This window comes from Orycteropus afer, unplaced genomic scaffold (assembly GCF_000298275.1).
Source record: "Orycteropus afer afer isolate SDZICR_OR568_19922 unplaced genomic scaffold, OryAfe1.0 scaffold00202, whole genome shotgun sequence".
Taxonomy (NCBI): Eukaryota; Metazoa; Chordata; class Mammalia; order Tubulidentata; family Orycteropodidae; genus Orycteropus; species Orycteropus afer.
Window position 1 is genome coordinate 626,814 of NW_006921789.1, and position 16,559 is coordinate 643,372.

General features: G+C 36.7%; 1 protein-coding gene across 1 annotated transcript in view; it reads right to left on the minus strand.

Annotated features, from left to right (window-relative positions):
• The window catches only part of NAALADL2 (N-acetylated alpha-linked acidic dipeptidase like 2), a 1,092,303-nt gene that overhangs the window by 508,129 nt on the left and 567,615 nt on the right, over window positions 1-16,559 (minus strand). Inside the window, exons 6-7 of the mRNA XM_007948094.2 lie at window positions 8,946-9,089; window positions 1,053-1,145 (exon numbers count right to left, since the gene is read on the minus strand). Of these exons, the coding sequence (XP_007946285.2) occupies window positions 1,053-1,145; window positions 8,946-9,089 (237 nt within the window). The remainder of the gene's footprint in view (window positions 1-1,052; window positions 1,146-8,945; window positions 9,090-16,559) is intronic.

The following is a 16,559-nucleotide window of genomic DNA, read 5'->3' on the forward strand; positions in this document are numbered from 1 at the left end:
AACCCACCAGCCACTCCTCGGAAGGAAGATGGGGCAATCTACTTCCGTAGTGATACTGCCTCGGAAACCCAAGGAGGGGTCACTATGAGTCAGGTCCGACTTGACAGCACATAACAACAACACAACATGCTATGGTCAATAAAAGGAGATCTGGTGGCATGGTGCCTAAGGCATTTGATTGCTAACCAGAAGCCTGGCTGTTCAAACCCACCAGCTACTCCTCGGAAGGAAGCTTGAGAAATCTACTTAGTGATATCACCTTTGAAACCCAAGGAGAGGTTGCTATGAGTAGGATCTGACTCAACAGCAGTTTGTTGCGTTATGGAGTGGTCAATAAAATGGAGTTCTCGTGGCACAGTTGTTAAGATATTTGGCTCCTATCAAAAGGTCAGCAGTTTGAATCCACCAGTTGCTCCAAAGGAGAAAGATATGGTAGTCTCCTTCCATAGATTTATAACTTTGGAAACCCTATGAAGCAGTTTTACTCTGTCCTATAGGGTTGCTGAGTCAGAATTGACTTGATGGCAGTGAATGTGTGGGTATGGTAAAAGAAAGAAAGCAATAAAAGAAAAAATGATGGTTTTTACAGATTTTCTTCACCAGACGGGTGGCAGGTTAACAAATGTAAACTATTTTTGTTGTTGTTTTATTTTTAATTTCCCTACACTTTCTCCAAATGAGTCTTGGTGGCACAACGGTTAAGCATTGGCTGCTAATGAAAGGTTAGCAGTTCAAACCCATTCAGCTCCAAAGGAGAAAAGGCTTGAGAACCTGCTGTCATAAATTTTCACCTTAAGAAACCTTGTGGTACAGTTCTATTCTGTCATATGGGGTCACTATGAGTAGGAATAGCCTCAGTGACACACAACAACACTTTCTACTAAGATGTATTTTTGAAGAGAGATAGTAGGAAAGAAAATATAGTAGGTCTCTATTCTTTGCTTCATATTGACACTTAAAGTGGTATAAACTAGTTACATCAAAATATTAAATGGTATTTCTCTATAAAGTTTTATAAAAGGGTAGGGTTATAAACACTTAACCATACTTACCTGGAGATGTTGAGCCCTTTAAATATCCAACAACATTTGTAATTGTTTTAAATTTTGTGACTGTCTGAACTTGCATGTTGACAATTCTTATTTCTGAAAAAATAAAAGTTTTAATAAAGGGTTGTTTATATTTTTTCCTAAAATACTGAAATTTATTTATCTGTTGTCATATAATAATAATCTTCACACCAAGTTATATCATTGGCAAATATTTATGAAATAATGTGTACATTCTCTATTTTAATAGCTTATTACATAACAATGTCTAAGATGTAGTTACTAGCCTCACAGAGCTACAGAGCTATAAACAAACAATTCTAAACCTCTCATTCAGAGCTGAAATAGGAGTTTAACATGGGAGCACTTAAAAGGGACCTCATGGAGATGCGAGAACTTCACATTAGAATAAGGAAAAAACGTATCAGATAAAAATATTTCCAAAGAATACTGAGTATTGTCTTATCTTCTGAGAAAGAACATATAGGATATAATTTGACCTTTTCTGTATGACTCATTATTACATTAACACTTTGAAAACTCTGAAACATTATACAAATTAAAAGGATAAAAGCTCTTAGAGCTATAAATATGTTCGTATAATAGATCCTTTATTTCCACATGTATTTGTAGGTCCCTTCACCTCTATTCCAAATCTCCACTAAACATCAGGTCAAAATAGTGATTAATTAACATAGCATAAAGAAGTCTTTTATCTATTAGTATAAATCCCACACACGATATTGATCCCAATATGTATTGTTTTATATTATTCCATATCCATATATGAAAACAAATGCCACTGTTTGAGGTTAGGTGGCATATATTGTTTTCCTTAACTAGTAACAGTACCATGTTTACACTCTCAATTTTAATTATGAATGTCAGAAAAATCTCGGAGTAAATGGCACTCTGATAACACATCAATGGCTTCTGCCATTGTGCGGTGAATTGCTTGATGTGGCCTTTCTAGCCATTGTCTTCCATTCCAACAATATCGTGGTCACTATGAGTGGTATGTTTTGTAAATCCTATTATCCGTGCCTGCTTAGGGTGGTGTGGTAGTTAAGATCAGGTATCAACTTGGCTGGGCAGCTGATAGTTGCTGTTGTTGATAGTGCTGTCAAGTCGGACCCGACTCATGGCAACCCCTCCTTGGGTTGCCGAGGCAGTATCACTATGGAAGTAGATTGCTCAATCTTCCTTCCAAGGAGTGACTGGTGGGTTTGAACCACCAGCCTTCTGGTTAGCAGTCAAGTGCCTTAGACACTATGCTACCAGAGCTCCGTGGACAGCTGTTAGCGTCATTCACTATAATGACTGGCAATTAGTTCAATGATGGGATTTGCCTTGAGCTGCTTATTGTTAAAGCCATCCACTTAGGTTATTTCTGTTGGGGCAACACAGGTGGAATATATCTTGAGTCCTACCTTCCTGGAGGGTATAATTCAAATCACCACCCTTAGCTTCCCTAAGGGTATACCTATGAATCTCCTGGGAAGGTTTGCCCTCCTCTTGCTCTAGTTCTGTGTTTTGGCTCATCCTCATCTCGCCCCTGGATTTGGGACAGCAGCCATCATCTGATCTGCTGATCGAGGTTCATCAAACCCCGAGAATTGGGAGGATCCTCCAGACCTACTCAGGGACCTAGGACTCACCAGCCTGCCAGCCTCCACCACTACTATGTGAGATGATCCCTTGGGTATCTGTAAGTTCTGTGAGGCATTACAGTGAAATACAGAACCCTAAGATGGGGGAAATTACTGGGAGGAGGAGAGGAGTTAATGTCTGAAATGATGGAGTGGCACAGTAGTTTGGACATTTGGGACATCTTTAACCTCTGCCTCATAGGGACCGGCCTTGTGTTGATCTTTCTGAGAGAAATTGTTCAAACACATTGCTAGTCTAAACCACCCATTGGTAATACAATATTACTTTTCCTAGCAGTAACAATAGCAATCCTGTTCTTCGGAATTTATCCTATAGAAATAGTTTAATTCTCTGCAGTATAATCTATAATGACAACTATAGAAAACAATGTAAATATCCCAAACAGGAAACAGCTTAGAGAATTGAGATAAAGTGTGTGGCTGTGAAAAGTTAAAAGGAGGGTGTAGAAACATGTAAGTGAAAATCATAGAATACATGATATATACTATTTATATACTTGAGCACAATATGTGTGCTTATGGACAAAATCTGAAAAAGAAGAGACAGAAAAATGAAACAAAAATTGGCTAAGTAGGCCCCCTACATTTGCTGGTCTGAGGTGATGTTACAGAGGCTTAGGCAAACTTATACATTGGGCTTTTATTCTTTTCTTCCATAACCCCGGGGACTGTGCAATTGAAACGTAAGGAACATGTCCACTCCTAGTGCTAAATTTTATAACAGAATTGTTAAAAATTATAGCTGGATGTACTTATCCTTCTGATGAGATTGTAATCACCTCTATGGTGAAATCTGCTATGAGTAGTTAAGAGTTGTCTTAAGGGTTTGGCCTTTGGCCTGATTTCAGTAAATAAAGAGACTTTGAGAAAAGTCTCTAGCTCTTTGGCACATTTTGGATCCTGCATTTGGCCAAGTCTTCATTTCTAATTATTGGACTTGAACCAGTGACCTGCCTTATTGCCTACTGATTTTATGATTGTTCCTGGACTTGAGCCAGTGGCCTGCCATATGCCTGTTGATCTGAGAATTGTGCCATTCTACTTGCTGACCTTGGGTTCTGCAGCCAGCAGCTGCACTAGTTACAAAAAGGCTCCAGCTCCAGTGGGCCTGGAACAAGAGACAAAGCTAATGCCCAAGGTCAAGGGGCTTTCACCCGGCCCCTAGAACTGGCACTCTGAATTTGGACTTCTAGCCTCCTAAACTGTAAGAAAATAAATTCCTATTTGTTGAAGCCATCCACTTGTGGTATTTGTGCTATAGCAGCACTAGACAACAAGACAGAAGGTATTTGTAAACATTAAGCTTCGGTAAGTTTTAATTTCTTGTGTAACTATAAAAGAATACCCTTTTATAAAAAAAGGTTTAGCTTTCAAAATAATAGAGAGAAAATATAACTAAAAACATTAACCTAGAAAGAAAAGGAGGAGCTCTGGTAGTGTAGTGCCTAAGGCATTTGACTGCTAACCAGAAGGCTGGAAGTTCAAACCCACCAGCCACTCCTCGGAAGGAAGGTTGGGCAATCCTACTTCCATAGTGATACTGCCTCGGAAACCCAAGGAGGGGTCACTATGAGTCAGGGCCGACTCGACGGCATATAACAACAACAACAACAGAAAGAAAAGGAAAGCATATGTGATACAAAGAGAAAAAACAAGTTTAGATGAATAATATAAACATGAATATATTAATGATCATATTAAATGTAATTGGTCAAATAGTCCAGTTAAAAGGTGGACCTATTTTATCTTGAAAATCCAAATTATTTTCCATTAATAAAATATAACAAACCAGAAAGATACAAAAAAGGTGAAAGTAGAAAAATATAAAGATATTAACTAAACAAAAAGTAGTATGACTAAATTAATATCAGGCTAAATCAAATTCAAAGTCAACTATTATAAGATATAAAGAAAGTCACCTGATCTAATAAGAGGTTTAATAACTCAAAATATATAGTAATTTTAAATTTATAAACATGTAAAATATTTATCTGAAGATATATAAAGTCAAATTGATAGAACCACAAAGTTAAATGGACATATCTATATACATAATGGGATATATCATACTTCTAATAAGAATACAAATTATTTGAGCTATCTGATTAACACATTTGTTCTAAATGGACATATGTAAAATAGTACACCTTATATTTATACAGAACTGTTTTTCATGGAACATTTGTATACACATAATGGACTATAAGTAAAAGACTTCCAAAAATTGAAATTATATAGAAAGAAAGAGGAAACAATAGTTATAATGGACATTAAAGTTGTTTATAATCTAAGTGGGAATAAAACCATATCACAATGCCAAGCAGCATGTGCACGTGAGAAACACGACAGGGTGAGAGAGATTACATCCAACGTGAGTGGGATCCTAAAAGGCTTTTTAGAGAAGAGATGGCATTTGCCCTGATCTGAAGGATATGGAGGATACAGCTTTAACACTTAGATACATAGACATTCAAAACATATTTGGATAATACTGAACAGAGCAATAGGGAAAAGTGCTGGATCCATGAAAGCAATAGCAGAATATAGAGCAAGAAGATCAGTGAGGAATGTTTGGCAGTTTCTAAGTTAGGACATGATAACATCTGCCCTTTGTTAAAAATGAAGCATCAAAATATAAAGATAGCATATGCTCTAATGGACTTTATCACACATAAACCTCAAAGTTTAGTTGGAGCTTCTACAATTTGTAAGGAGTGATAGATGTTTGAAAAATTGTTTTATGAGAATAGAAGCTGGAAAAATGGCTCAGAAACATTGAAAACCTAGAAAACACTTGTTAAAGTAATTTTGCTTAAAAGTGTCCCCAAACAAAATGTGTATAAATTGTTGAAGGGAAGACCAGTTTGTTTGGTATATGAGAAGGCAAAAAAAAAAAAAAAAAAGGAAAATGTATATCTCAAGTTGTCTTTGGATTTTTTTTTCCAGAAAATAAATAGAAAAGAACCTCTGGATTGATTTTGGCTGAATCATTTCCTACCTAAAATCGAAACTGTAGTGACAGAAAGCTGGAAACTTGAGAAGTTCTGGGTGAATGACAGATCTGTGTCACCCTTGGTAAACCCAACGTGTACTCCCCAGGAAACAGAGAATCCACTGTACTTTCTGTGGACTTTGGACAATAGGTTTCCCACCTCTGCTCACTCTGTTTAAGACCCTTGATGAATAGTCTTTCAAAGTGATTTCTAAAGCTTTTTTTTCCTTTTGTCCAAAGACTTCAGACTGGCAACTCATGAAACCTGATCTTTAGTTCTATGGATCACTCTGTTACCAGCTTCCAGCTCAGACTCTAGCTTCACTGTACAAATGGCTGCTTAAAGAGCCATAATATCTGAGTGTCGCCACTGCACAGTTTAACCTATTGATGAACTCATTGCTATCAAACAGATTCTGACTCAAAGCAACCCTGTAGGACAGAGTAGAACTGCCCCATAGGGTTTCCAAGGGCCAGAAATCCACTGCCACATTTTTCTCCCATGGGGTGGCTGGTGGGTTTGAGTTACTGACCTTTTGGTTAACCACTGTGCAACCAGTTCCCCACTACACACAGTTTATTGATTCCTAACTCTTATTTTGAGTTTATCACTATCCAGATCAGTCTTTCCTACAGTGGTCTCACTCGTTGAATTTTTTTGTATCTCGTGGTCCCAAATCCATTAATACACATGCTATACAGAAATTGTCTCTGCACACATTTAATTTTATCCTCGTGTTCTTCTTTTGCATTTTTTCTCCTATCTTGAAGCCCAGAGACTGTTAAAGCCCACCTCCTCCTAAAACAAGTTTCAGTTATCTTATTTTTGTAAGCTTACAGAGGAATTTTCATTTGCTCTGCCCAAAAGTCTTATCAATAAAATGAATGAATCAGTCTATGTGTGTGTGAGTGTGTCTGTGTCTTACTCTGTCTCTTTCCATTTCTCACCTGTCCCTTTTTTGCATTTGTACTGTTCTTAGATTGGGACTTTAAGAAGGTCACACCATATCAGAGCCAAACCACTCCATTGTTCACTGAGTATCTCAGTGATTTCAATGGATATGGAATTGTATGGATTTATGGGTATATATATAGAGAGAGAGAGAGAGAGAGAGAGAGAATGTCTTGTCGTCTGTGTGTTTGTGCATATGTGTGTATTGGCTCTACAATTTGGAGACAAAAAAAAATGTATACTATATGATAAGACATTCTCTCTAGTAGAGTTGAGTCTAACATTATTTTTGGCCACATGTGAATCTATCTGTTCAGAGTGGTCTCAATGTCTGTACACAAGAGAAGATCCAGGATACATAATACCTTTCTGATGAAAGAATGCCTTCAAAAACACAGACGAACGCTAACCAGAAGGTGGTGGTTCAAACCCACCAGCCACTCCTCAGAATGAAGTTTGGGCAATCTACTTCCATAGTGATATCGCCTTGGAAACCCAAGGAGGGGTCGCTATGAGTTGGAGCCGACTTGACGGCACATAACAACAACAACAACAACAACTCTACTAACATTACTTATTAATGAACATTCCTTGAAAACCTAAAACTGCAGTATTTGCAAGTAAATTTTAGTATAACCACAATTTTTGGCAGATAATAGGTTCAATATGTTGTCAAATCTATGCTGAAAAAATGCTACAAATATAACTCACACATAGCTGATAGGCATTATAAAAACAGATGTCCAAAATGTATTTGGAATATGTAAAAACAAGCCATATTTACAGTTAGACATTATATTAATCTACTAAAATGTAATTTTCATCTAAGAATATATCCAATGGTTAATAGGGAAAAAAATAACAAAAATATATAGGCATCTTGAAGTGCTCTGAATTTATTTTCGTAAACAAAAAAAGACCAGGCAATGTGCTGCCACAAAGTTGTCAGCCTTGGAAACCCTTTGGGGCTATTCTACTCTGTCCTATAAGGCTGCTATGTGTCAGAATCCACTGGATGGCACCTAACAACCAGCAAAGGGCCCATGGTCATTTTGTGAGGCTTAGAATAGAAAACAGAAAAAAACAAAATGAAAAGCTCCTTGAAGGCTTCTTTGTTTCTGCTTTGAGGACATAAGTTTATCAGTGTTTTCATTATTATTATTATTACCACTCAATGAACAATCACTTTAGAAGACTCTCAATCTGCATGACTTTGAAAAGCAATTCCTATGTCCTCTCTAACAGAAAGCAATGTTGAATGTATTCAGATTTTTTTTTTTTTCAGGCTTCATTAAAACATGTGTTTGCAATGTTTTGTTGTCAAGGGAAATACAGTTGAGATAAAACATGGGTATTTGAGCCCCTAGGTCTGGACACAAAAACAGAGACTTTAAAACGTACTTCACAGCAACTAGATACAAATTTAACAGTATGTAAAGAGAATCTCTTCTTTAGAACTCTTAAAGCTGAGGCTGGAGGCAGAAATAAGATGCAGTATGTGGCTTTCATCTTGCCACAGGTAGCTTAACTACTTCAGTTTTATCCTGCGTGGTCCAACAAGGCCTGACAAACTGCTATGCAGTACAAGAAGAATCTCCTGGGCGATGGTGTGTAAAGACAGGGGGATTTTTTAGTCAATTGCAGGAATTAGGCTTTAATGCTTTACACTAAAAGACTTCATACCCCAGATAGCTGACTGCTATCCACTGAATCTTGGCAAGCAACAAGACTGCTGAAGCTGAAACTGGGAAGCTGTGTTAAGCAGATTTTCGTGAATGTACAAAATGCTTTATTTGTAAAGCTACTTTTCTCTGTAGCACTCCAAGAACAATTTTTCTCCCCCTTTTACTAATCTCTCAGTTTGGTCAACTTTCAGTCTTCACCAAAATTAATTTCCAAAAATGCTCCGTAAAAGACCACAGAAGAGAATTAAATACTCACCTGACCAAAAGTGAGTATTTTTAAAAAAAGAATGACTTAAACATGCTATTTTAATTAAGAATGATCACCATCCTTACAAAAACTCTAACACACACTAAACCAAAACCAAATCCACTGCCATCGAGTTGATTCTGATGTAAAGCGATCCTACAGGGCAGAGTAGAACTGCCCCATGGGATTTCCAAGATGGTCAATCTTTACGGAATCAGATTGCTCATCTTTCTACTGTAGAGTGACTGGTGGGTTCGAACCACAAACCCTTTGGTTAGCAGCTGAATGCTTTAACCACTGCATCTCCAGAGCTCCAGAAAAGACACACGGAGACACACTGAATACTTTACCATTACTTAGAAGTTTGAGAGGGCTACAGACATCACTTTGGGGTGTCTTCTTTGGCAAAGATGTCAGTTTTACAGCAAGAGATGCAGAGATGGGCTGCACAAGTAGAGAGGTAAGGTTTGGCCGGTTTTGTCTAAAGCTTCCATCTGTTTTCAAAGGAAAGAAAGAAAAATCCTTGATAAATAAAAATTAAGAACACTTTAAAGAAATTCATTGTAATAAATATTTGAATTGTAAGCAGTAATTTTGTACTCATTTAATTATTTTTTGCTGTCACTTATTAAAAATGATTTGAAGGATTTTGTGATAACAATTCAGTCCAATACAATTGTAAACCCAGTTAAAGATGACAAACCATAAGCATATCTCTGTTTTCTCCCAAAACTTCACTAAAATGACCGACAGCATAAACCCACAGTGGTAAGAAAACAGAAAAGATTGGAAAGCAGATGAATAAATGTCAACTGACATAACAGACCTGAGGAAACAGAAGCCTAAACCAGCAGTGGGGAGGCTGAGAAGCAATATAGATTACACCACAGAACCCCAGACAAAGATCAGAATTGACAATACCAGCTACCTATTAGGTTATGGGTTAAGGGGGGCAGGAAACAGAAGAGTTTGATGAAATCCTGATCTGTCATCCAGTCAGTGTGAGTTATTGTTCCTTCCTCACTCCTGCAGAAAACTAAACTGAGTCTCTACCCAGGAGATATTGAATATAATAAAGTACATGTATCACTCTGTAAATGAGGGGGTTATGAATGTTGAGAATCTGCAGATGTTTTCCTCCAGTAATCTCCCAGAACCCTTCTTTCCAGGTAGGACAATAGAAAATCCCCCTCTAGTAAATATGACCAGGTCAATAGAGAATAAATAAAAGTACTGAAAATTAGAAGGTCTACCAATAAAACAACTCACCTAAGATGTTAAAAACCTGTCCACCAGTAAATCCCATTCCCACAGAGAACTTCAAATCAACTTAATTTTACCATTTTGAAATGTGTTCTCTCAGCCAAGAAAAATCCTAGGATTATGCCTATGTAACAGACTTAATGAGGATGAGAGCAGTAGGTCAGGAGTTTTGGAAGGGATCCCCCAGAAGATGAGTTCAATGGAAACACCAGATGTATTAGTGTCCTGAGAGAAGAGAGTTGTGATTTGAAGAATTACTAGATACAAATAAACAACAAGAAACCTATAAGACAGACAACTATTAGCTTTAAAGTAAGCAAAAGTTTGTGCAGGAAAGAATGTAATTTTTGTGTATTGCATGACTGATATGAATAATATTCCCATAGGTATAATAATATAATTAATGGCTGTTGATCTAATCCCAAAATTTATATCATTTTTTAGGAATAAATAGAAAAGCACAAAAGTAAGGGAGGCATGGGAGTTGTGAAAGAAAATTATATCTTTATCTTCCATAATAGTAGTTCAATATAATGGATACAATGGAAAACATGATGAAGTAAAATTGTAAACATGCTATTTAGAGAAAGGGAGGTAAATAACAACTGAAAATATTAAAAATGATTGTCTGCTTTTGAGAGCTAGCGAGGAGGGAGAGGGAATACAGAGCAGGGTGGGAGATGGTGACTTCTATTTTTGTAAATTAAGCATTGTAGAAAAAATGCATGACTATTTAAACTGCATCCATACTTAACTTGGACAAAATATTGATCAAAACATGGAAAGAAGACAATTATGATGACAAGATTTAAAGGAAGATGCACAAGTATTCAAAGAAAAGAAACTGGAGAGAATAAACTAAATACTGTTTTAAAAAAATAACTAAAAAAGATCATTTACTCTCCTTGTACATTTATAGAGACTCAGAAAAGGAAATATACAACAGAATGACTCTATCAGGCAACCAATAATGTTTTTGAACATAGGGCTACATTTTTCAGAACTTTTATTAGGGAAAATAATTGCTAAAGGTTTTCTCAAAATTTAATTTGATAGGACCACAGGGGTTGCAAAACTCAACGATGCTGGTACCTAGGTTCCAGAGGCAGAGAATAAGTGAGAAAATATGTTACATACATGTTTCCTTAATTTATCATCTGGAAAACCACAAGGCTAAAAATGGTATTTACTATATGCCTAAGGGGAGCTCTGGTGGCGTAGTGCCTAAGGCAGTTGACTTCCATCCAGAAGACTGTTGGTTCAAACTCCATAGAAGTCATGGCTTTGAAGAAAAAAAAAAAAAAGCTTAAGAAACATTTTATTATATAAAAATATGAGTAGGAGCTCTGGTTGCATAGTGCCTAAGGCACTTGACTGCTAACCAGGAGGCTGGCGGTTCAAACCCACCAGCCACTCCTTGGAAGGAAGGTTGGGCAATCAATCCTACTTCTGCAGTGATAACTGCCTTGGAAACCCAAGGAGGGGTCGCTAGGAGTCGGGGCCAACTCAATGGCAAATAACAACAACAAAAAAAAAAATATGAGTACAGTAATGGTCTCATAATTATGTAACCCCTTTTAGATGGAAAGGGAGTTTTTTGGAATGCACAGTAGTCCGTTGTTATTTTCTTATTACGGTACCAAGACTGGCTATAGAATTTGTGGGGCAAAATAAAAAATGTAGGCCTTCCCAAAAACTATGAAAAATTTCAAGACTATGATTACAGAGCATTATATCAACCATGGGTTCCTTTCTGAGAGGGACCCTGTATGACTGCACAGGTCATTAACCCATAAACCAGGCCCTGTGTGGTTCATGGAGAAGATGCTCATAGTCATACAGCCCTTGTGGGTGAACTGAAGGATAATTGCAGGCAACTAAGATGCTGCTCTCACAAAAGTGATCCCTGGGTCTCCTGCTGTTCCTGCCTAGTCATTAGCCCAAAGTTACTAATATCTTAAGACATAGATAATGTGCCTTGTCACTCCAGCTAGAAACACTGGTATAGACATTTTACTCTGGCCTTCTTGGCATTTATTTTCTCCCTGATAAATACCTTTGAATCTTTCAGTGTGCATGGAACAGTGAAATAGTATTTATGTGAAATAAAGAATCTCTGCATTTTGACATTTTCATAAGATGTTAGATGCTGACATCATTCTTGAAATTCTATGTGACCTCACCTCTCCCCAGTTCAAATACATCCAGTGGAATCCCATTGCCTAAGATAAAACCCTTTAGCTTGCCATCAAAGGCCTGTCATAGCCTCTTATCAACTTACCTCTCCAGTAATATTTCCCACCGGTGTAGTTCACATATCTTATATTAAGTCTTAAGCTGCTTTCCTGTGTGTTCTGTGATTGACATTATCCATGCCTTTAAGGCATTCCTTCCACTTCAATTGATCTACTCTATATCACATGTGTCTCAAGTATGCAATATGCTTCAAAGCTGAACTCACATGCCACCTTCTCCATAAAGCATTGACTGATCCCTACAGCTCTATGTGATCTCCTCCCTCCCTTGTTTTCCTTCTCCTATCCTCACTGTGATCGAGTCGATTCGGTTCATAGCGAGCCCTCCTTGGGTTTCCGAGACAGTATTACCAAGGAAGTAGGTTGCCCAACCTTCCTTCCGAGGAGTGGCTGGTGGGTTTGGACCACCAGCCTTCTGGTTAGCAGTCAAGTGCCTTAGGCATAAAGCCACCAGAGCTCCTTCCACCTCATATCTGCATCTTTTTCAGTGCTTGCCGTTTCTAATTAGCAATACCTTTCTGTAAAAACACTTTGCTTTTCTCTTCTAGACTCTAAATCCCAAGTAATCTCATTGGTTCTACAAATGTTAACAAAAGGGAGCAAGGACACTGTCAAAAGATAAATTATAATTCTACGCTTGCTATGATTTTATTCCTTCTCTCTAACTAAATGTCACCCGCCCCTAGCAGACATATAGATTTTCACAGCCCCTCCATCACCAGAAACTCCCTGATTAATCTTGCTTTAAAATTTCCATCCAGATTAAAAATAAATAAAAGCTTCCAATAAATAAAATCCAAAAAGATATATTTATCTGTTAATAAAAATCAATAACTGCATTACTTTATTCCCTAGAATGCTCTATTAGGCATATGAAGCAATGCATTTAAACGTTAAATATGAGTGAACCCTAAATCATAACTGAACATACCCAAAACTTTGATTTTTTTTTGGCTGCATTATTAATATACTTGCATTAGTATTGAAATATCTGAAATAAGTGGTTCATTAATTTTTCACCTTCAGCCTAATGGAAATTTGACAAACAGTTCACTTCTGAGAGCAGATACTAAAAGCAGGTCTTTATAGGACACTAAGATTAAATTATAGGTAAAAGTTATTTAAAAAAAAAAAAAAACATTTATTGAATAAGAGATGAGAGAAGAATTTCATTTTCTTTTGTTATTTAGAGGTTCTGATAAAACCAAACACTAGTACCATTTTTATTAAGTTATAAAAAGTTGTGAGCTATAAGAATTGACTGTATAGGAGATAAAAACAAGGTGTATTATATGCCTTGATGCAAAAGGTATCTTACGAAAAGACTGTGACATTTTAGTTTGGCACTCTAACTTTTATGTTCCTGCATTTTTATCATGCCCTATACATTGTTTTTACTCAATAAAGACTGATTGAAGCCAACTTTTATTTTCATAGATAGGTAATATTCTCTTCAAGGAGCTCTTTGGATGCAGTGGTTAAGGCCTTTGGCTGTTAACCAAAAGGTCAATGGTTCAAATCCACGAAATACTCTACAGAAGAAAGATGAGGCAGTCTGCTTCCATAAAGATTTACAGCCTTGAAAACCCAATGAGGATCTCCATGGGTCAGAATTGTTGACTCAATGGCAGGGAGTTTGGTTTTTGGTTTAATTATCTCTCTACTTCATGAACTCTTTGCAATCCAGATAAAGATGCAAATAGATCTACCTCATAAACAAACCCATCTGCCTGCAATGCTTTGTGAATATAATATAAAGAGGAAATTGTATATGACTCCTAAGTGTGACTCCATTGTGCAGTCACTGTTTGAAATGTAACAAGTCAATAATTTCATTATAACAATATTGTCATCCCGTTTGATTTACATGTGCTACCAAGAGGACACAAGGGTCTTCACTCTGCTGACTTACTGTACATTAGCTTATGAAGTGAAAACAGTACATAAGCTCAGAAGCCAAGAGCCTGAATTGTAGTGGGGGTATTTAGAAGATATGAGGTTAAATAAAATGTTTTATAATTGCATATATTTTGAAATGCTTTGCATCATGCTTTTGCAAATTACTGATACTCACTTTAAGCTCTGGTAACATAGTGCCTAAGGCACTTGACTGCTAACCAGAAGGCTGCCAGTTCAAACCCACCAGTCACTCCTCAGAAGGAAGGTTGGGCATTCCTACTTCCGTAGTGATACTGCCTTGGAAACCCAAGGAGGGGTCACTATGAGTCGGGGCCGACTCGATGGCAAATAACAACAACAACAACAAAACTTTAAGCAAACGTTATATAGGTGCAATAACATAACTGGTTTGTTAGACACCGATACTCTTCTTGTGGCAAATGGAATACTCTTGAACTAAATTGAAAAACCAGTGTACAGAACAAGATCTAATTACCCAAACTGTATCTAAGAAGATAAAATCTTTAGAAATTAGAAATCCCAAATACTGGGATCCTCAGATTTGAGGCAATGAGAAGGTGGATGCATTAAACAATATGCTGGTTATTTACCAAAAAGAAAAAAAAAAAAAAAAGAGGAATCTTGTATGACTCAATGATATAATATGACTCAGTAAGGGTTGATAGTATAACATTCCTAACCGAGGCTTATAATTTAACCTTCTGAATCAGATTTTCTCTCTCTTTATCTGTCATTCTCAGTTTCATTGTCTCTCTCTGTGTATGTGTATGTGGACATACATGAGATCCTTACTACTCAATATAAGTATAGACTTTTCTATTCAATGCATACCTTGAACAAGTAGTATAAGTACCTATGGGAAATTAATTAGAAATGAAAAATCTCAGAATCTGCATTTCAGTTAAATCCCCAGGGGGTTCATATGCACACTAGATTTTGATAAAAATCAAAAATCAGTTGCTATCCAATCTATTTCAACTCCTGGTGACTTCCCATGTGTTAGAGTAAAGCTGTGCTCTATAGGTTTCCAATGGCTAATTTTTCAGAAGTAGATCGATCACCAAGCCTTTCTTCCGAGGTGCCCCAAGTGGATTTGAACTTCCAATATTTCAGATAGCTGTGTATAAACCATGTGTGCTACTCAGGGACTCCAGATTTTAATAAGTACTTCCCAAATCATTATATATATGTATATATTTTTTTCATAGCACTGTTTGCATATTTTTAGCAATGAAGATATAAAAAATAGCATGAAGAGGATGAAGAATGATAGATTGTATTTGCTCACCTTAACTAAAATTAAAGTTGACAGACCTTTGACTATATCAATAGACTCCACATAAAAAGCCTCCTGCAAAATGAGTAAAAGTCTTTCCATAAGCTGTCTCTAAATAACAAGTTTAAAATGAACCTAGAGCATTTCTTTTTGTTTTTGTCCTTCCATCAAAGATCAAAATTATATTTCTAGCACTTTATTTCAGCCATGAATAAATATTACAATAGCCAACTGATTTGACCTTCTTTTTCTTTTCCTGTTTTTCAGCTATGATAATTCTGTTCAGTAAAGGACTGACACACTAAAAGTAGAAATTCTCCCCACTTGCCAGAGAACCAAGCAATCTGAGAGTTTAGGAAGCACAGGTTTTAAAAACTCATTTTATGACTGCACTTTCATGAAAAAGAGCCAAATTTAAAATGAAGAAGCTGGTATCAGTGATGTTATCACAGAATATATGATTTGATTTCCTCCAGAGGATTCCTACTTTGGCATAAATCAGACCATTACATAACAGGCACAAATGTTTCTCTACTTTTATTTTTGCTCACTAAATGTACTGTTATTTTCCTAAAATGCCCAGTTCACTAAATTGGCTACTTGTTTTCTTATCCTTGTAAATATGACTGATCTTTTATTATCTCAGTGAGTATCTTACAACACATTGGTTATGAATATGACCACCTTCCCTTAAGCTACAGTCAAATTCAGCACAGTGTTATGTTATTGTTAAAAATAAAATACTGAACATTTTAAAAAGAGCTTAGCTTTTTCCTATAATCAGTCTCTCTCTTTTCCTCCCTCCCTTCTTCTCTCTCCTATTTACTCTTCAAAGCAAACAGATGTGGAGAATACCATTATAATATCACATGTTACATGAGGTTAAAAGAAAGAAAGAAAGCCTTGCCCAGGCTCACAAAGCTGAACAGTACTTGAATTAGGATTTGAACCTGCCTTGGTTGTACAGTAATGAAGTGCTTTCTGCTAACACTAAGTTTGGTGGTTTGGACCTATAAGCTGCTCCACTTGAAAGATGTGGCAGTCTACTTCTAAAAAAATTAGTCTTTGAAACCCTATGAGAAAGTCCTATTGTGTCATATAAAGTCATTATGAGTAGCAATCAACTGAATGGCAATGGTGTGGGTTGTTGTTGTTGTTATTTGCCATCGAGTCGGACTCGACTCATAGCGACCCTGCCTTGGGTTTCGGAGGAGATATCACTACGGAAGTAGATTGCCCAACCTTCCTTC